The sequence below is a fragment of the Saccostrea cucullata genome, unplaced genomic scaffold, assembly GCF_032062105.1.
Source record: "Saccostrea cucullata isolate Sc308-1 unplaced genomic scaffold, CSIRO_AGI_Scuc_v1 ctg2422, whole genome shotgun sequence".
Taxonomy (NCBI): Eukaryota; Metazoa; Mollusca; class Bivalvia; order Ostreida; family Ostreidae; genus Saccostrea; species Saccostrea cuccullata.
Window position 1 is genome coordinate 5,380 of NW_026935920.1, and position 22,136 is coordinate 27,515.

At 30.1% G+C, this 22,136-nt stretch overlaps 2 protein-coding genes and 1 long non-coding RNA gene across 3 annotated transcripts; all 3 read right to left on the minus strand.

Annotated features, from left to right (window-relative positions):
- Nucleotides 1-3,660: 3,660 nt before the first annotated feature.
- On the minus strand, nucleotides 3,661-6,148 carry LOC134244225 (uncharacterized). The gene is made up of 3 exons (XR_009987181.1): nucleotides 6,069-6,148; nucleotides 5,457-5,589; nucleotides 3,661-3,808 (listed from the first exon to the last, which is right to left on the minus strand). It is a non-coding gene; the product is annotated as an uncharacterized LOC134244225 (long non-coding RNA).
- Nucleotides 6,149-10,870: 4,722 nt separating this feature from the next.
- Nucleotides 10,871-13,708, minus strand: LOC134244226 (uncharacterized). Its single transcript, XM_062726487.1, has 6 exons — nucleotides 13,590-13,708; nucleotides 13,422-13,474; nucleotides 13,105-13,239; nucleotides 12,124-12,217; nucleotides 11,761-11,804; nucleotides 10,871-11,223 (listed from the first exon to the last, which is right to left on the minus strand). The coding sequence occupies exons 1-6, from the start codon at nucleotides 13,679-13,681 to the stop codon at nucleotides 10,946-10,948; spliced, it is 696 nt and encodes a 231-aa protein (XP_062582471.1). The 5' UTR covers nucleotides 13,682-13,708; the 3' UTR covers nucleotides 10,871-10,945.
- A 1,914-nt stretch (nucleotides 13,709-15,622) lies between these two features.
- Nucleotides 15,623-22,136, minus strand: LOC134244229 (uncharacterized). The gene is made up of 7 exons (XM_062726490.1): nucleotides 22,117-22,136; nucleotides 20,545-20,596; nucleotides 20,362-20,420; nucleotides 20,174-20,226; nucleotides 19,804-19,941; nucleotides 18,134-18,245; nucleotides 15,623-15,886 (listed from the first exon to the last, which is right to left on the minus strand). The coding sequence occupies exons 1-7, from the start codon at nucleotides 22,134-22,136 to the stop codon at nucleotides 15,766-15,768; spliced, it is 555 nt and encodes a 184-aa protein (XP_062582474.1). The 3' UTR covers nucleotides 15,623-15,765.

Consider the following 22,136-nt stretch of genomic DNA (forward strand, 5'->3'; position numbering starts at 1 on the left):
TATTTGTCTTTCAGATTTTTAAAATCATTTTTTTTCTTGGTAACGCTACGTTTTTTTCTGTTGCAATCCTGGCATGGTATAACATTTTTTTTCAACGTTTGTCATAACTACAACTTGATCAAACAAAAATTGCCACAGTCTACATGTAGAGCTCAATACGTTGAATATGGCCAGGAAGGTCTTTTTTTCCACCAAAATCATTATTATTTATCTCAAAGATCTTTAAAAAATATATTGAATTTTAACGTCACAAAAAGTGGTATACAGCTGGAAGTGAAGCATCATTTTTGGGCATAACTTTTTTGTGAATGGAGATATCAATGCCATATTTGGAACTTATTTAGACTTTATCTAAAATATGTTGAAAAATGGAAACCTATTCCCGTTCACTGTATTTTGATGCAGGTTTACAATATGGATTTGGTGATTTTTTAAATTTACATATCTAGGGATCAACTCCCTACTCTCCTGCTTAAGAGTTAAAATATAATGTTTTAACCTTTTCGCAACGCATGTTATCTTTCAAAGAAATAAGAATAAAATGCAATATATACATATATAAAACATTAATAAAGTTATAAATACATTGCAAAATTGCCAAAATAACTTGTATTATGACAAGATCCAGAATGTTTATTGCAAGACGAGCAATTGCATTTCTCAAGGCAGAATCTTCCATAAAGCCCATCAGGACAAGTGGTATTACAGTTTACTCCAAAGGTTCCAAGAAAGCATTCTAATACAAATAATATAAAAAGTTGTCATAAGAACATGCATGATCAGTTAACGTCCTATTTCAGACATTATTCATATAAAAATTCAAACTTCAATGTGTTTCATTTCTGACAACACTTTTTTTTCCACCTTCACATTGATTTCCATTTTTTCTGTAATTCGTACAACACGTCAACGGATTCCTAGTATGCAGAAGAAAACCACGTATTTATTTTGTAACAAATACTAATTGCTTACGTTACTTAAATTCAATTACACAAAATATAGTTTGCAAAATAATGCTTATGATATAAAACTCACAATTTACAAACTCCTGCAGTATATGTTGTTTGAGTGTTTGATAATTTGATCAGAATATACACCAGTAAAACACGCTTTAATCCAAAATACATTATGTTTATCAATCGATAATCTTCAATCCAATAGAATTTCAAAACTATAGCTTACAATAAATGCAAAAAAATAAAATATAAGCACATATCTTCCTGCTGTTTAATATGTATTTTTTATCAAGGAAATATCTCAGCATTTTTTAGAGCTTCCTCTCATGTGAATTCACATGTAGCTCGTATGCAAAAATAATACCTCATGAATTCCTATGCATAGTGTATTTTCTATGAATATGTCCGTTAGCCGAGTCATGATTAAAAACAAACGGAATGTAGATCCAATTGACAGAGAGTGCTTTATATTCCATGGCACCTGATTTTATATCTGGTGTATTTTAGGTATGTATTTGCTCTGTTCCAGTATACTTTATGACTGGATTACTGTTCTTTATTTATATATTTCATGAATGGTACAATACGTCAAATCTTAATTTGAAAGTGCATCGACGATTACCAAATAAGGACAAACATCGTTCATTCTTTTAGAAATACGAATTGACTAACCACACGCATTTATAGATAGCAGACCGATATTTTGTATTATACATTTCACTTTTGATAAAAGCTTTTGCACTCTCCCAAAGAGAAAAAAATTAATCTTTTGCAATGATGGAAATAATTTATGACAAAATATCATTTTAGAAGTAGAAAAAAATCTATTATGGAAATGACTTTCATAGGAAACTCAAAATATCTAAGGCTGCATAATGTAGGAAATAATGAAAATCTAATTCCTTGAAAAGCATGTCCTTAGCTTAGCAATTCAAAAATCATATTTACACATGTATATCATTGAAACTTTATCCGGTCAAGGCCTTAACGTCAAGTTCATGTTTAAAAAAAAAATCTGTGAATATTGCCTTAACAATACTAGTCCCCTGTTGGCAAGTTTAATTTGTTTCTATTAAAAAAAGAAAATGTCATAATTCTATAAATAAATAATTTAAGCGTAAGAAAATGCAAGTTTGGTCTGTAACTCATCAAGATACACCCACGTACTTAAAATCAGTCCAATATCTGCAATCGTTTAGAAAAAGGTGCGTTAAACGAAGTGGGGCTGATTCTTGGTATTTCAGTATATTTTGATGCGTAACAGATTATAATAAAATACGTACTTTTCCGCTCCAATGATATATTTGAGGTATCTTCGGTCTTTTTTGTTTTTTTGTTTTTAATTATTTCCTGAAAGTTTGCAGATATTGTTGAGAAGGTTTTTGGATGTGCATGCACCTTCATGACATACATATTATGTTATGATTTCATCCCACTTTGTTGATTTTTTGAGGGACTTTCGGCCTTTTTAAATTTTTAGGGGTTAAAAATTTCTGTACCTTTTTCTAAATGCTTGCAGAGGTATACTGAGCTGATTTTTGGTATGAGAGCTGATCTTGCAGTGTTATAGATCAAGTTTGCATTATGTTCCACTAAAATATTTTTTTGACAGAATCAATGATTTTCAATTTTTCATGGGAGTCAAACCACACTTGCCGGTTGTTGACGTACACATGCATTGCTGCAGAAATACTTTAATAATGCTTGTTTAATATTTTTTTGTGAAAATGTTATATCTGAATACTTTCTAAGAAAAATAAAACTATGGCACAGGTAAATAAATGTAGCTTGCTTAGAGCAGTGATAAGAGCCTTTGAGTCTCTATGTAAAGACTTTATCCTTAAGTCGGGAGTTCGAATTCCAGTGCAGGACCTGAAAAATAGGCCTTTGTACCCGTATTGCAGTTGGTGTTGGCAAGATTAAATATCTCAAAGCTTTTTGGCCCTGAGTGCAGATTATAGGTCTAAATATGTAGCCTTCCATCGTCTAGCTGAAGATCTGTAGCGTTTTGGTTTTATATATTTGCCTGTTATGGTCAAAGACAAATATATAAAACCATAATTTACAGATCTGCAGCTATCCATCGTCAAGATGTGGCTTCTCCATATGCATGAAAAAAATTCTAAAGAGTGACATTAAAACAACAAACAAGCATAACTAGCTACATACATAAATAACACATTTAGATTTAAAATAAAATATAAGCAAATATACCAAGGAGATGTATCGTTAACTTCAAACTATATTGAAAAAACGATTTGTACATATTCAACATTAGAGCAGGATACGGTACTAAGTGCACTAAAGTCTATATTACAGAAATAAGCAGCGGAAAGTGCAGGCATTCAATATTAGCTGCAAATTAATACTTTCAAAGAATTAAAAAAAGTGAAAACCTTTACAAAGGAAACAGTTTTCGCAACATTTATGCATGGTAGTGGTGTTCTCAATATTGATAAGATACTTCTTTTATATTTAATTTTCATAAGGGGTAGTGTTTGTTTTATAATTTGAGAAAGAATCTCAAGAAAATCAAAATTTTGCAAAGATCAATTACCTCAATTTGATTATATCTTTTAGTCAAGCAATATTTCACTTCGAAAAAGATGGACATTTAATATCTAGTTAGTGTCACTAAATGTAAATAATTTTAAGATTAATCACTGAGTGATACAACCAAACTATGAAGACAGTTCTAGACATTCCGAATATTTCTACAGCTGTCTTGCTTACAATCAGTCTGATTCTTCTCTGAAGTTTTCTGCAAAGCATCATACGTATCTCGTTCAAAAGTATGTCGTTCTTGAATGTTTGCAGAGTGGAAATAAATATTTGGATTGCTCCCTTTAGAGCTGAAATTAAAATATATTTACATTACTGGGTTTATTAGATATAGTTTTAGTGTTTCAATAACTTTATGAAAAAAATACATGTTCATGTAACTAAAACTTTTTTAAATCAAATATGTTGAATAGGTCATTCTCTTACTACAGAAGCAATTTCTGAACATCATCTAATCACAAAATAGGTAAGAGAATTAAGTGTTAATCATTGCTGATTTTTGAGTTTTTCAAGATATTTATTGCAAGATTGATTTATATTAAAAGCAAAGCAAAATTCATTGTGAAATATTTAAAAAGGCATCGTTTACTCCTTTCTTTCGCATCAACATAATTATCATAGTTTGATATAGATTGCTTTAGTAAATTGATTCCTTTATATTATCGGAATAATTTTTTGGCGCAATATTTAAGTTTTATCATAGATTCAGTGAGACTTTGATTTGAATTTTTTTTGGGACATATTTTTGTAAAATTGAATGGAAAATAGGGTCTACCCCTATAACCTTTTCGAAATAAAAAAGAATCATTATAAAAAGGATCATGTGGAAAATATTTTCAATAAAATTAAACAGCACAGATGTCATATATACCAGTACGCCACATAAATGCAGAAAAACAATTCAGTTCAATTTTTACTTAGGTATTGCTTTAGTAAATTTAATTATCATTGCTTATTAAATGATTATATGTATTATGTTATATTTAAATCATAACTTGCCTCAGAGTATATAAAAATTTGATTTTTTGACTTTTGTATTATGAATACGTTTTGTATTATGAATACTTTTTGAAGTACCAAGTTCTTATTCTGTATTAAAATATGAAAGCACAAGTGGTGCTTCATGAAGTCAATGAAATAGTTTTTCATTTAAAATAAATTTGCTTTTAAAATATGACTTCATAATAAACGTGCGACTTTCCCAGAATATATCTTAATTTGAATTTTTGTAGTATAAAGTATTAATTGATATTCATAAAGGACAATGTATAGAACATGAAGCGGCAAAATATGGCCAAGAATTTTGATTTTAAAATCACAACCAATTAAATATGTGAATGTTTGTAAAATAAGAACTAAAAATAATTCTTGTTTCAAAAGAACACTAATTCTAATTTAAAATTTACACGGAGGGCACAAGAGGTTGTATGGGAAACACATTTTCCCTAATTTCCTCAAATTTGCTTACCTGGGATTTAAATACACAAGATGCATTTAATGCTAGTGCATGAAATATAAAAAAATCAATGGATTAGCAACAATGCGCTCAGTGATTTTTGAACCAAAGTATCCCGGAAAATCGATGAAATTTCCATACAAATTAGAAAATTATGAAATTGTCCTGTCTTCTGACCTTCCTGTGACCTCCGTGTATCCCATAACTTAGAACCATATATTTTCATTTTGTCAGGGTAAACATTAGGTTTTATTGATAACCGTTTGTTTCATTTTAAATCTACCACATATTTAGAGACAAAAAGGGGTCTTAGCAAACCTTCTTGTTCCTGGATGAATTAATTTTATTATTTTCATAAAATGTCCCAAAATATAATATTATTATTGCAATTAGAATAAAAAAGAAGAAGAAAGGAATCGTAAAAATCAAATTGATTTAAAAGTAAAATAAAGAAATTTTTCCTGCGTATTAAGTTAATGTACCATTTTTTCTGGATGATGCATCCAAAAACTAATCCTACAACAACCAGTCCGACAGCTACCGGAATAATCCACCAAAGCATGACATTTTTATCCGTTCTTGCAATGAAAGAAGTTGTGCTTACAGTATGTTCCTCTTATGAAATAAGAATTGAAAGGAAAAGATGTTAACTATTTGCATAAAAGGTTCTCTGGAAAATACATTTGTACGAAATTAGTGTCTGGTCTTTTTAACATACAGTGATTTTAATACTTTAAGTATGTTTGTATTAAGTCATATTCTTTTGGATATTGAAAACTTTAAATAAATTTTATTTCAATAAAGATGTTAATACAAATATGATGCACGACTTTATTTTGAATACGGTCAGCTATTTGTTGTTTTGAACATATTTTATTGACAATATATCAAAGGGATTGGACACAAGTTCCAAAAACTTAGATAGACCTTTCCCATTTAACTATTTAAATTTGAATCTGCCGTGTTTAAAGATTATTGTTACATATTCAAACGCAGGTATTGTTATAAAGCTTCTAAAGAAATTGAGTTTATGACGTAAGATCTGATCCGAATTTTATAGTACATAATATATAATCAAAATTTATCTCAAAAACCTGTTTTCAGGCAGGAACAGGAAATTCTATTGCAAGACGAGCATTTGCATTTCTTGAGGCAGAATCTTCCATAAAATCCATCGGGACAAATGACATTACAGTTTACTCCAAAAGTTCCATGAAAGCATTCTAATACGAATAATACATTGTTATTATTACATGAAACATATGGAGATAACAAACAGTGTTTAAGATCAAAAGTTAATAAAACAATTCAAAATAGGAGCAGAGCAAACACGGACCTCTGAAACATCAGAGATGGGATCAAGTGCCATGGAGAAGTGAGCACCCCCGTCGTGTGCCTTTTGTCATGATCGGAAAATAACATAAAAAATCCTTCGTCAATTCAGTGTATAAACAATGGACTGACAATTACATATGTAGTATGAAAAACGTTAGTCAGCATTTGACTCAATAATAAATTGTATTAGCTGACAAGGTCATTGTATCGACCATAGAACTTATGAAATGATGACTTTAAACGAGACTGCTGATATTCTTGTTTCATCAACTTGTTTGTCAAAAATTTACCTCGTTTAAGAAATTGTTCATACGTAGAGCATGCGTATCGAATCAACTGAGATATTCAAACTCCATATGCAGTTGATGAAGATAAAGAAAAATATCCAAGTATGAAACAGATGTGTCAGACTCTGTGGTATCTTTTTATCTCAAGCTCAACAGGATACATCGTATCGACATGGGAATGGGAATTACCATTGTTCATTGACAATACGTCGTCGATATATGTAAATGTTGAGTTGAAGGCCACAGCAAGTGTCTTCTTTTTTTTTTTTTTTTTTTTTTTTTGACGCATAAGATTTAGAGAGTCAACACGTTTATCATAGAGCTTGCTTGTTAGATCACCCATAACGTCTTTTTCAAGTAAACTACCCAAATCTTTCATTTTAATGATTTAAAATCAAATCAAATATCTCTGTCTTCAATAAAATAGTTATATTTATCTTATGAAAACGACTTTATCAACAAGTATTTAAAAACTTAAACGTCAAGTCTATTAATGTTTGAAAACAATGTTATTTTTACCTTCACAATGATTTCCATATCTCCTGTAGTTCGTGCAATACGTCAATGGGTTTCTAGAATGTAGAAGAAATTTTCGTTATTCTTTTTTAAAATAATACTTGAAGCCAATGACTCAAACGGTAATAAAGAGTGTTTAGAAAATAATGCTAAAAAAACTTACTGTTTACAAACTCCTACATGTTCGAGATTTGTACGTTGAGTATTTGATGATTTTTAAAAAAAAGAATATAGAGCAGTAAAATATACTTTGTTAATCCAAAATACATTATGTATTTTTAAATATTTATTGAATTATCAGATTGAATAAAATAAATGATAATGTACAATAAACAATTGAAAATACAATCAAATATCTTCCTTGTTTTTAAAAGGAATGCAGGAAATACTTCAGTATTCATGAGAACTTCCCACCCTGTCAATCCACCTGTGGCACAAAGGCACTCGCCGGGTGTAACCGGTCGACAGGGGATACTCAATCCTCCATTGCACGTTGTATTGCCTCATATTTTTCGAGCTCTGTGTTTGTTCTTCTCTCAATTTGTTTTGTTGAAATGAACTTTTGAGCTGTATCAGAGTTTTTTTAATCACAATAATTATGTATTGGACATTAGATAGATCATATGATCAATACGTACTGGTCCCTGCCGATAAAGCAGGTGACAACATTGTCTTCGTTTGTAAGGCTCCTTATACATGTATAAATTGTATTTTAGAAGAACTTTGATTTAATTCTACAAGTGGAAATCCTGCTTATACTCATACTTTCATTTCTAAGGAAGAAATTCTTTAAAATCATATGTGAGTTTTAAATATTTTTAATATTCCACAGAGCCAAAATGAATTTGAACTACCCTATATATATTTGAATCAGAAACTTCATAAAATTCCTTACAAGTAAAGATACATTGGGGTTCCAGCAAATGCTCAACTAAGCCTTTTTCGTTACTCCTCAAATATTGACAGTAGGGAAGGAAAAACTTCAAGATTACTGTTCAACAATATATTCAAGAAGTGTGAATCAGATGTGGATATTAAAAAATTCCAAAGAACTTTTGAACAATTTTGAATCACAAGATTTTAACAAAATCAACAGCTTAAAAACTAAGGACTTTTCGATTTTATAAACAACCATTTATCACGATAAATTAAAGTTCAGGCTTTTTTATATCATTAATAGCTGCTTTTTCAATAGAAATGGAACTCGTAGATTTACTTACCTGGTCATTGGTCATTTGCAAATTTATTTTGTTAAAACACATAATTATGATTGCACACACAAGTACTCTGAAGTTGACATCAAAGAGATGCTTGAGTTTCTGATTGACAATAGAGAAATTGGAGACCAGGTATTCCAACAATCTATTGGAATTCCCATGGGTACCGATTGCGCTCCGTTATTAGCAGACCTATTTTTATATTCGTATGAAGCAGAATTAAGATGTCCCCATTGTTTTCATTTCCATTTTATAATTGTTTTTTTCAAAAAAAAGTTTTGATTACGTACACAAGCATAATAAATGTATAGAAAAATAAATACTTGAATGTCATCTTTACATATTGTACTACTTATAAAAACATATCAAATAGTATCATGGATTGTTTAAAGGTAAAACAAAGTCACTACGAACAACAAATTAAAGTAGATCTAGATATTGACAAATGTTGAAAAACCAGAAGTGTATTAATTCCTTGTTAATAGGTTTAAATTTTTTATACAAATGTTCTTAATATAGATAAACTTTTATCAAAATACTTTCTCTAGAGGGAGCTCGAGAGAAACTGTACCACAGCAATTTATTTTTCTACTTTTTTGAAACCGTTCTCGATAACATTTGTTCTACTTTAAATTGAATTATTGCTTCATCTTCATTTTTCTTCTTTTAAATTTGTTCTACTTTCTTGGCATTTTTTTCCACATGCGACATTCTTTTCTTGCCTTTTTCTTTTTGAAGACTTTTTATCTAGTCACAGAGTATAACATTAAAGGTCTTAATCGTTTGAAAATTCAGTGAAAAGTCTGGCTCAAAGGTTGCTATAGTGTTTAACAAAAGCCATAGTACCAAGCTAAAAGAACTTGCAAGATATCAAATCCATACCTCTTTTAATTCTTAGAAAATAAAGCGAGGTGAACGGACGGACGAACGTTTACACAGATGTCAACATATCTCTATACAGGTTATTTAATACCCATATATATATATATATATATATATATATATATATATATATATATATATATATATATATATATATATATATATATATATATATATATATATAATATGGCAATACAAATGCACATGCTTTACAATGTTGAGACATGTTATGAGGGCTTCAAGAAAATTATATCACGTAAAGGAGGATATTTGAAAAATAACAACTGCATTTTTCATAATTATAATAGATAGCAGTTCCAGGATAAATCTGCTTAAAGAGAATTAAGTAATGATAAAAGAGAAAATCATTTTGATTTCGGGAATGGAGAAATACATTGTACATCCAAAACAGTTTTCGATTAATTAATCTTAGTCTATATATACTTGTAAATGTTTAGATTATTTGGATATATCTTTAAATTACATGTGTATGTCAAACTGTTCAGAATTCTATTTTTTTCCTTTTTATGTAAAATACTGGGCACATGTAAGTCTAACTACACAAAAGTGCCCTTAAATTACGAGAGGCTAAATATTTCCTAATGAGGAATGTGTCACATTGTCAATACTTTTAGATGACTACATGCTCGTAAAAAAAACGATCTTAAGTACATTGAAACAGTCTTTACTAGGAAATATGGAATAAATTTAATGTTTCAAATTAAAAAATATAAATTGATTATTAATTGCAATTCTTGAAATTTAAGTACAAAACTGTTATAATTATTTAAATGATTAAACTATAAGTGGCGAGAGTATTGAACATGGAAAATAATGAGGAAAATTCATATTTTTTGGTAACATGTTATTTTCAAGCCTGTAAGGATGAAACATATGGAGATAACAAACAGTATTCAAGATCAACAGTCAATAAAACAATACAAAACAGGAGCAGAGCAAACACAGACCTCCAAAACATTAGAGGTGGAATCAGGTGCCATGGTTCATACGATGCAGAATTTATTGATAAACATCTGCATGGAAAGACGTCTTTTAGCTTTCAATGCCACACTTAGAAGCATTGACGACGTTTCAACAATCTAAATATTCATTTCCATTAACTATATATATTTGAAATCGTTCCAAAGTAGAAAAATAACAAATTAGAAAATGTGATTCATGACTGGAAATCAATTGACCAAAACTTCATTTAAAATTTATAAACGTATTAGTTTGTCATGCTTCTTTCTTTCATTGCCTCTGGCTTTAAAACATGACATTTTTCTCCTTTATCAATTTCCATGAACGATTCATTCTTTCATAGAGCGTTTGCTTAGAGAATCTGTCTGCCCATAACACATCCAAATTCACGTTATGTTCTATGTCTTGTTGTTTTAGTGTCGTTCAAATTCCTTGCATTTTCGTTCCGAAAAAATTGTCAAATGTATCCGACAGATTTGATTCATTGTCACGAGTTGGTAAATCGATTTTCAATGCTGTATAACTGCTACGAATTGATCGTTTCCAGACTCTAATATTTTGGGGTTTTTTTTCAAGCTTTAGGGAACAGGTCGGTTTTTAAAAAAACTTCTTTGAAGTTACACATAATCAGTGTATAGATACTCAATATTGTAAATATTGTCATCAGTGGTTGTTAAATCTTCAGAGCCTCTGTATGAATTTCTTCATTAAGCTCGATATCTGATTTCGAATTACTATTTCATGTTTATATTATTAATATTCATTATAGGGCAAAGTATCTCTAGTATTAAGATGATTGTATACCGAATTTATTGATATATTATCCGCTCCTTGTTTTACAATGAATGATTCAAAGGACAATTGTACCTCTTTTACAGATGAAGATGATGATTCATCACTCTCATGGCATTCTGAAAGATAATTCAGTTTTGAGTTCTTGGACTTTTTTGCGTCTATATGATTGCTTTCACATGCCGAAAACGAATGTTGAACCGATGTTTCATTCGATCCTCGTACTTCTGATTGTGTTTCTAAAAATATTAAAGACGGAAAGCAGCTAATCATAGTGTTCTTCTATATTTTTTTGCATTTAAACCCAATTTTTATTTATCTATTTATTTCTACATCAAATTAGCCATCTATTATAATTAAATTATTTAGATATTTTCTTTATTTTAAGGCTCATAATTTACCAGGCTCATGTTTTTAAGCATATTTGCTTAAAGCACATTAAGCAAATTGTCAATCTCATATTTTTTTCATTGATACTTTGCTTAGTTGGATGTGCCAATTGTATAAATTTATTAGTTGTAAATAAATAAAAATGAAGTTTTTGTTATCTTTGATTGTCATTGCGTGTTTCAGAAAGAGGTAAAAGTCACTGATAATTAACAGTTACCCCGAACCCCACTGTCCCAGAAGTGGAACATATAATCATTCCGCACTTTGGGTAGCACGCATCATTGTTTGATTTTTCTTTTAAGGGGGTATCAATGACCTAGCAACAATTGACAAAATACAAATTCTCTTCGTTTTTAATGCCTCATTTTGAGGAAAGATGCTGTTACCTTTTTCTCCAAAACAGTCTGATTCTTTAATAGGTCTGGATCTCCTTAGATAACAAAATATCAATAATGATCTGAACAAAATTTTACTCAAGAAAAAAAAACGGTTTTTTGAATAAAATTCCAAGTAAAATTTATTCAAATAGAATTAATTGTCCTGATATTATATTGCATTAGACAAATATTCTACATATTAGTGATCAATAATTGTACTCTCTTTGTATCAAACCATGAATTGAATTTAAGCTGCTTTCTGTCTAAAACGCTGAAGAGTAATTGTAATTTCATAAGACCTTTTAGAAATTATAGGATTAACACGAACTTTGTTTTCCTCATTACGTATTTAAGAGTTTAGGGATATGTTACCTCATATGATAGTAGATTAAAACGCCGACTGCAAAGCAGACCCCAGTTGTTCCACAAGAAAGTAAAATGACGTTTGTCCAATCATCATCTTCGTCTTCAATATATTTTGTTGTTGGTTTGGATAAAAGAGATTTTAGAATTATGACAGAAGTTAATCAATTAATTGCTGTAATTTTCTTTGTATTTGTTCATTAAAAGATGCAGTGAAATTTTCTTTACACATTGTTTCTATATTCCATATATTTGGTTTAGTAAATGGTTGAATTAACTTGTTCATATAAAAAAAGAATAATGATGTAAACTACGAAAGCGTATGTCTCACTTGGACATTTTATTTTTTTTTCTACACTTTAAGTACCCTCTGAAAACGTGATGACTTTATCTTTACTCAAGTAAATCAAAGTTCTCCATTGTTAATCAGTTTCCTTAGTGATTAGTTTTCATAGTTATCACTATGGTAAATCAAAGTGTCCAAGCTATCACTTTATTAAATCAGTGTTCATGATAGTAAACAAAGGGTCAAATTGTTCACTACAGTAAATCAAAATTTTCAGCGTCAAAGTGTTCACTATAGTAAACTATAGAGAAGTATAAATTCATTTGTCAGGGAAAACATGTTGATTTTAAAATTGTAAATTGATTTTTGTTAAATCGAATGGATTGAAACTTTTCACATCAACAAAACGATATAAAATTACATATTATATTTTGCTTATTTAAAATTTAGAGTGAGTAATATAAAAAAGATTGACATCATGCACGAACTTTTCAAACAACCCTAGTATTACGAATATCTTTAATTGTACCCTTTTGTATCAAAGCACAAATTGAATTTGTGATCTTAATTATAAAATCGGCCTTAAAGTATTATATTTGGTTGTAATGTTTTAAACCCACATGTGGTTTTTAAAACTAAATAGTCTTGAGTTTGACATTTGGTCTGGATTTTCTAACATCTGATTAATCATAAAAAAAATGTACCTGTGTAATTTGTCTGACAAGTTCCAGTAATTTTGTCACATGATGAGCACTTGCACTTCTCGCTGCAACGAATTCCATAAAATCCACTGGGACAAGTACTTTTACAATTTGTATCAAAAGTTCCAGGGAAGCAATCTTGCACAAGAATATAAAATGGAATGCAAAAAAGTCAGTAAATCAAACTTAAATGAAGGTCAAAATAATTTTAGCTATTATTAAATAAAATCTCATAATGTTGAGCAAAACATTATGAATATTTTTTGGACTTTTTGGAAATCTTTACTTTTCAGCATGATTGAAAACACAAGAAAGTTTACCTTCACATTCTTCTCCTTTCCTCCTGTAGCCTGCACAACATTTCAATGGTTTCCTAGTATACAGAAGACAAAATCTTGTCTACAGATTTTAAATCAATTTAACAACCTATTAGTTTTTTAGCAATTAATACAACTGGTATTTATAAAATGACTAAATATCTAACTTACACGCCACAAACTCCAGATCCATTGATGTTTTGAGTATTTGATAATTTAATCTGAATATAAATAAGTACCACAAACTTAAATACAGTATACATTTTGTTTTATGATCACCAAACTCAGTCCACTCGTATATTTGTGAAATATAAATGATATGCACCAATAGAAATATGAAAAGTTTAAGTGAAGCTTTTGTAGGTTATTATTGTGTATTAATATTATGCAGAAACAATTCACTTCCGCATTTGTGTAAGTATGATTTATAATACATGAACATTAAATATTTGTTGTCAATCATCTTGTAGTAAAGCATCTGAACCGGACAAGGTAGTAAGTTGTTTTAAGTTTAAAATAAAGTCAAACATTAAAACAATTTAATCATTTCTTTAAAAAATATGTAAAAACAGAAAGAATGGGTTTTAATATGAATTCTGAAATACATTGTTTTACATTACATCATGTCAGCATCGAAGAAACTATAATATCAAGGAAGATAAAAAGCAAAGTACAGTTTAAGTTTTCCGTCAAAGTACTTTGAATATGAAAACAAGATGTCTATTTGAAACACTGATGCCCTCGTATGACAGCTAACGGCAAAGATTGAAGTTTGTCAAATACAAATCAAAATCCAAGATCAATCGAAGACCAAGTCCAAAACGTCAAAATTGTTGGTATCCAGAGAAAGGTCTATTCAAAATTAATACAACTGTGAATTATGAAAGACCTTATACCACCTGTTTGAAAATTATGGCCACGGTTAAAGTTTTTAAAAACCTTGTCACACTCTAAGGTCAAAGTCAAAAGGTCAAAAATATGAACAGCCATTGAAAAGTCTTGTCACAATGAATACATGTACCCATGCATGCGAAATATTATATTCCTAGCACCAACTGTTTAAAAGTTATGGTCAAGGAAAAATTTTAATATATTTTGTAAAAGTGAGTCACCCACGGTCAATGTCTAGAGGACAAATTTAGTGGTACGCGAAGAAAGGTTTTGTCACAAGAAATACACCTTGAAAACATAAAAGCAAAACCCTTCCGATTCAAAGATTATGGGAAATGTTAAAGTTTTTGCGGACAAACATGTAAACAATCACACATACAGCTAGGCAGACAGACCAACGGATATTAGGCAAAGACTATTTTTTTCGAATACAGGGGATAAAATATCACTATTTGTATATGATACCCTTTTCCACTTAATTTAACAACAACTATACAATATATCAACCTCCCCGATTTATTTTTTGGTAAAACGTTCAGAACGATTGCTTGATTGTATGTCGTATTACAACTAAGTCCCATTCCAGAATATTTCACTCAGATAAAGACGTCACCATATACAGGTGAAGGGCTTCAGATTTTGACCTTTATTTGGCACTTACGGTCATTGACCAGTATCTACCTATATATTCTACCTACCACAGAAAAAGGCACTTTTATATGGATACCCACTTCCGCCCTAGCCCGGGATTGAACTCTCAACCTACGGAAATGTCTCTGTATAGCTAGCAGTAAAGGATCAGCGCGCTTAATTAAACCACTCAGCTATCTAGGCAAGTCAATAAACTTGGTATTGGTGCAGATTGTATTTTCGCGGCGTTGCACTACACAAACGGCAATTAAGAATAGAAGTGAGATACAGTTATTTTGACATTTGTTTTTTTAGAGGAAAATAACCAATACATGTAATAATGAAATTTCTGTTTATTTATGAAGCACATTTTACAACAACTCTTAATCTGGCATAATTGTCCTAAGTGAAGAAATATCAATATAAGAAGCACATACATGTATGACCACTAGAAAGGTTTTCCTTTTATTTATCTACATGTATTATCAACTCTGTACTTCAGTACATGATACAGGTTTAAATATCCAAGTAAACCGCCATCTGTAATAGTCAGTGCTACTGGCAAAAGTCCACCACACGGTCATTGAAATAAGAAGTGAGATACAGTTATTTGGAAATTAAATTTATTAGAGGATAATAACCAATAATGTTCTAATGAAACATGCACCTATAAAATTCATTGCATAAATTGTTTATTATTTGTTTGTCCTTCAACATGTGAATTCACTTCACTTTGTCAGATATAAAAAAAAGTTTGATCTAATCTGGTTGTAATAGGACGAGTGGAATCACAATTTTAAGATAAGCGTTCTAAAATCGTTGTTTTTCAGAGCCATTTTGTTTCCTTTTTAGTATTTCTGCAATGCGTCGTAGTCATTTGCGCCGAGGCATTTCGATTATGAGTGTTTGTGGAATAGAAATAAACAGTTGGTTGATTCTCTCTAGAGCTATAGAAAAAAGATGAACATTTTTCTTTAAATACTTTTGGTATTAATTCAGCGAGGATCTATAAATTTTAAAGGTCATTCTTATGATCGATGGAACTAGCACAAGGCTTTTTGTAATGTAATTCTTACAGAGTATATTATGATACTCGTGTTACGAATTATCTCGCAGAGTTAAGTTAAATGATAACTTTCCTCGCAAATGCGTGAAGTCAAATGTTTTAATAATTAAAGTTGACGTTAATTTTGTGGCGATCGCAAAAAATACACTGAACAAAACTTTTAAGTGTTCACTCTAATAATTGTATTCATTCAAAAGCAACTTTATAGAACGGAGTTATAATTTCAAATTATTACAACAAATGAGTCTTCCCAACACTGCAACAATTGTTGAAAGAAAATCAATGATCACTAATGAAAATCAATGTTCCGTGACGAGGCATAAAAACAATAAATCCGTACTTTGCGGCATGTTTTTTTCTGTGATTAGCATCTTCTTGTGATCATTATCAAATTTTGAAAACTGGTTTCAGAAATAAAACATAAAATTGGCAATATGACCTTTGAAAAAGAAGGGAGAGCAGTTGGAATATTGATATCCGGATCATACTTGCAGTACGTTTTACACACTTTTATTTTAATTTTTAATTGTCCTTGATATTACTTTTAAAAAATGTCAACCAGTATCATATCTCATTTAAACATAATTTTCTATGGGCTGTGCGTCATTTTTCATCGCCAATTTATCACAATTTGAAAGCTTTGGACAAAGTTTAACCAAACCGGAAGTGACCTATATCTTCGTCTGAGGCCAAGGGTTAGCGTCATGCCAGATTAAATTGTACTGAAACAATCTTAGAAACATGAAAACAAACACTTTCAATCGTATGAAAATAATAAGAAATCGGTGCTTATAGCAGTCTAATATCACCGCAAGCAGTCTGAATTATACTTAAAGCGGTGGACTTGCGTTCTAAACGCCCAAAGATATTGACCAAAAGGCATCTGTGTGATGATGCACTGTCAAATCCCCGGATTCGATTCCCATTGAACATATTTGGGATTTTTATAAGGAATCTCAAAGCCCCCTTCTACACAATTTCATTGGTTTTGGAAGATCTATGCAGTAGGTGTGACAGCAGATGGGTCAATCTCCTATTCAGGGGTACATGGTATCCAACAGTAAAGGATATCTTGCAATAATAAGAGTGAGTGGTGGTCTTACTCCATAGAGATTATTTTGTGTGAATTTTTATTTTGAGGGTACACTCTTTCTTTGACACTTTGCTTAAAATTCTGACGAGATACTAACATGAAATTTACGCAACATCGAACTGAAATATGCATCATAAACCATGAATTAAAGAAATTATTTATTATATGCATTTTTTCTTTCAAACTTAAAAAAATGTTAGGTGAACACTTCGAAAATTGGTTCAGTGTATAAATAAATCTCAATGACATTTAAAGGTTCGCGATTTCTCTGGTCATTGTCATAATTTACATAATCCAACATTTAGGATTTTTCAAAAGAGTAAATATTTATTTTCATTTGTAAAGAAGAGATATTTCATATTTTAAAAATAGATGAAAATACCAGAGCACGTCTTACATTTTGTGTAATAAAATGTAGGTATAACGAATTATACATAAACACATTGCCCAATTAAAGATTATAAATAGAAAACAGAACAAACTGGTCGGTAAAAACATCATTCAGAGGCTAAGTACACAGCTACTTGTGGACAGGAACCCCCGCCCCCATCCCCCCCCCCCCCCCGATTTTCAAACCCGGGGCTAAATGGACATTTTTTTCAGAATTTTGAAAAATTCCAATAAGCCCCGGGGTTGAATATCGGGGGGAAGGGGGAGGTTCCTGTACACAAGAAGCTGTGGCTAGGTACAGTTGAGTTGATTGGTCAAATTGACTGAAACCTTTGTCTTGATTGAATAAACAGAACTATCGAAAGATAATTTTCATAAAGAAATAAAAGCTGTTACAGCATATATTTTGTTTTTGTAGATGAAATATTCATGATAAAAATTGTATAATGTTTACTTTATTATGCATAACGTACACCATGCCTGGATCTGAAAATAATTCTTGCATTTCAAATGAATAAAAATGAAAAAAAAAAACTCTACACACGATAAAATGACATATATTTTATTGTAAGCTTAACTGTACTACTCTAAGTCGGGTGCCATTAAAATGCCCCGATATATAAAGACGGATTACATAAAAAATACCATTTCTTGCAAATGATAGTTCCAAAAGGAATGCCGACAACTAGTGAAGCAGCTACCATTATGATCCACCAAATTATACCCTTCTTGTTCACTGTCATAGGATTGCTTACATCTTCAAAATATTAATTAAAAGAAAAGGGTGAAAATGATTAAATCTTTTTAAATATTTTTTGTTGATTAAGGATAGTGCATATTTACTAGATAGTGTTTAATAAATTATACATGTTTATGAGGTCTACGAGGGTTCTCTATCAATTTTACGATACATATCATTCAATCATCTATATTTTAAATTTTTTATTATAGTGAAAATACACAGTTATGAATGTCGTATTAACGACATAAAAAGTCATTTTACGACCTTGTTTTACTTTCTTCATTTTTTAATTTGATTCTTGAAGGGTGTCGTAAAGCTGTTTTAAAACTAGAGCTAGAATAAGGAAGTGTAAGGTCTCTACTCTTGTGTTATATTTTTTTTGTAAATTGTTTAACTGTTTATTCACTTATCAACATATAATATGTTCAGAATGCTTATTTCCACTTATATTTTCTATTGTTTATGGGTATTTTCACACAATTCTGATTTTAATGCAAAACATTATTCATGTACATGTATCGACTAACAAAATACTGAATTAAAAATAAATTTTAGCATGAAAAATGATTATATTGATGTAGTTAGCTCGCCACACGTACAGCAAAACAACATCAACGAAAAAAACAAAATTACAAAAAAAAAAAAACAAAAACAAACAAACAAACAAACAAACAAACAAACAAACAAACAAACAAAACAAAACAAAACAAACAAACAAAAAACCTGCGTAATACTGTATATCGGTTTATTTTAGCAGGGTGCTAATTTTGGCTTATTTTGGCGTTTTGATCATAGTCCCTAAAATTTTAATCGCTAAAATAGTCAGTACTATTCTTTAAGTCCATTTGCAAAGAGTTGAAACTCTGCGTCCGCTAAAATAAATTACGCCAAAATTATTGGCATACCTTTGAGTAGGCAAAACGCCAAATTTTACACCCGCCAAGAAAACTCGCTATACGGTAGTTGAATTGACATAAATATGTTTGGGAAAATTTTGCAAAAATATAGTTCTCCAACTAATTTCTCAGGTGCTAAATGAAACTTCGCATGATTTGTTATATTTTCCTCACTGAAGTAAATATCAGTTACCATACATCTATTTCATAATAAGAAATAAAATATATATAATTGAGTAAAAAGTCTGTAAAACAGTTTGTCGTGTGTTACCACCTTCGTGACGTTTATGAATTTGTTAGAAATTCTCAAAAGTATTATTAAGAATGATTGATTGATTGTATATTGTTAAACGTCACAGTCGAGAATTTTTCACTCATATGGATACGTTACCGTTTAATTGCCGGTGAAGGGCTTCAACTTTAGAAATATAAGCAGTGAGGCTTCTTTATCGTGCCAGCCCCTACCGTGACACGGAACCTACGATTTTAAGGTTGTATCCGAAAGACCTGTGACTTTCACCTCTAGTGCCGAGCGCTTAACGAAGGAAAAGTCACAATCTATGTTAAACGTCTTAGGTTTGTTATGGTTTATACAACTGTAGATATATATATGTATATTAAGTCAATATTTTATACTTACTTTATATTTGATAAACATAATCTTAAAAAAAATATACCCCAAGTACTCGAATTCTGACAGTATCCGGAAATCTTGTTGCATAATGAACAATTGCACCTCTCTTTGCAATATCTTCCATAAAAACCATCAGGACAGGAAATCTTACAGTTTATACCAAAGGTCCCAGGCGAACATTCTATCATGAACGTAAATCATCAAAAGAAAAACATTCGAATCGTTTTAGTCTATAGATATACTAAACTAAATCAATAAAATATGTGAAAAAAGAAACCGTAATAAAACTGTGAATAAAAAATAATTAACGAAACTTTTGTTTTTCGTTATACAACTATTAATGATATGAAAATGCTTATTGAACCCTAAATGTAGACATTGTAACTACATGTATTTATATACTTCTTTCTTACCTTCACATTGACTCCCATTTCTCTTGTAGTTAGCGCAGCATGTAAAAGGCTGACTAATGTAAAATAATTATTTTAAGTTCATATAGTTGCTATAGATCTTACTGACAATTTGTGGTATTCTAATTGAATGACATTACACAAAGTAAATAATTGTATAAAAGAAACATGAATAGAATAGTTATACTTACATATTACAAACTCCTGCAACATATGTAACTTCAGTGTTTGATGATTTGATTAAAATGTACTGCAGCAATAATAAAAACTTAGGTACAGTATACATTTTATATACTTTATGATCGATTAGCATTAACTCATAATTTTTATGTATTAAAAATACGAAGGCACTGAACAGAAATACAAGGATCAACCTTCCTGTTGTATGTTCTTTTTATGTATACTGCAGGAAATTCAAGGGTTGTCCTAGAAAAAAACGCTTATATTATTAATATATTTTTAATTTCATGTAATAATAAAGGGTTTTTGAATTAATATTGGTGAATATTGGTACACGTTTGCTATTCAAATGCAGGCGCTTGTGAGTGCATTTGAGCAGCCAACGAGTGCCAATATTCACCAATATAAGTTCAATAACTCCTTCATTATATAGATAAAACATTTCCACATAATTTATAATAATTATTCCAACTAAAAAATGTCCATTAAATGATTTTTTAGTATCGGTATTCAAATTAACGTCTGTCCTGTAAGCGTTCAATATCACATCATTCTGATGATCCTACCGAGCGATATGATTTGTTTATTTAATGAGTCTTATACGTACTAAATCTTAAATAAATAATTTCGTTTTGTGTGAAAAATAAACACATCTTTCCATGATGCCACTTCATTTCGTTAATTTAGCTCTGAGAATTGGACCACACGACTCTTTTGTTAACAACGGGGCGTTCGATATTGAACGCTCGTATTCGGCATGTTTCGGGCATGCACACTTGTACGCGTAATACAAACTCAGCGTTCAATAAAACATCAAGATATTGAACGCTAAAATTCTCTAGATTTTTGGTAGTATTTTCTTAGATACTATTTATTTGCTATATAATAAAGTTTAAAATTGACACCCATATATATATTATCATCCTCATTTTTAAGTAATGCAAATGAATGTTAGAAAAATACCTCTGTAACTAACATTTAGCTAAAAGAATCTTACAAAAAAGCTGTCAGCGCAACTCTGACAAAGTAAAAACGTGGCTATTTTTTGATTTTGATTTGATTCTGAGAAGGTGCATCTGATGAAATTCATTTAAAAACATGAAAGAGGTATATTATATAGAAACAGGACATAAGATAAATTCGACCGTGTTTTCTCTCGGATGATGCTGGATTTAAAAATGTTTACTTATAATCTTAATCAAAACAGGTGCAACATCAAAGTAGAGGTATACGTAAATTAGATACATGAAGATTAATATTCGAGACAATTTATTTTATAACTACTTGTATCGTTTACAAAAACAGAAATAATAAAATTGATTCGTTGTACATGTATTTGATGTAGAAGTAATATTAAGTCACAGGAAAAACACAAGAAGAGTTATGATGTACTGAAAAGAACAGTTTTATCAAAAAATAAACATTTCTGCAATAAAACGATTATTGATTAAAAAAGTAAATTAATCTCCACCTGATGCCGCTTCTTACTACATATTTCATATTACCCATATTTTTTTTTTTAAATTTCTTATGATATATCCATTTTGGTTTGTTTTTTTTTTTTCTCTCCATAATTCAACTAGAGTCATCAATACAGCATCTGCAAGATAATGCAAGGGCCTGTACCTTTACAGTGTATATACAATTAATAAACTAATGCAAGTAACATCTTATATTTTAAACAGTCATATTGTTGTTAAATTGAAACATCATTTTTTTTATTTTTAAACATAGATGTCATTTTTATTGCACGGTAATGGATTTACATTTGTTGAACACTGTACAT

Excerpts from the sequence above, each read along its gene's own strand:
- LOC134244229 (XM_062726490.1), bottom strand. The coding sequence starts at position 22,136 with ATGTACAGTGTTCAACAAAT. Across the intron at positions 20,227-20,361 it reads GTTGCAGGAGTTTGTAATAT|TCAGCCTTTTACATGCTGCG; the intron begins GTAAGTATAACT and ends ATTTTACATTAG. Across the intron at positions 15,887-18,133 it reads ACTATCATTTGCAAGAAATG|CTCTAGAGAGAATCAACCAA; the intron begins GTATTTTTTATG and ends TTTTTTCTATAG.
- LOC134244226 (XM_062726487.1), bottom strand. The coding sequence starts at position 13,681 with ATGTATACTGTATTTAAGTTTGTGGTACTTATTTATATTCAGATTAAA. Across the intron at positions 13,240-13,421 it reads GAAAGGAGAAGAATGTGAAG|ATTGCTTCCCTGGAACTTTT; the intron begins GTAAACTTTCTT and ends TTCTTGTGCAAG. Across the intron at positions 11,224-11,760 it reads AGACTGTTTTGGAGAAAAAG|AAACACAATCAGAAGTACGA; the intron begins GTAACAGCATCT and ends TAATATTTTTAG.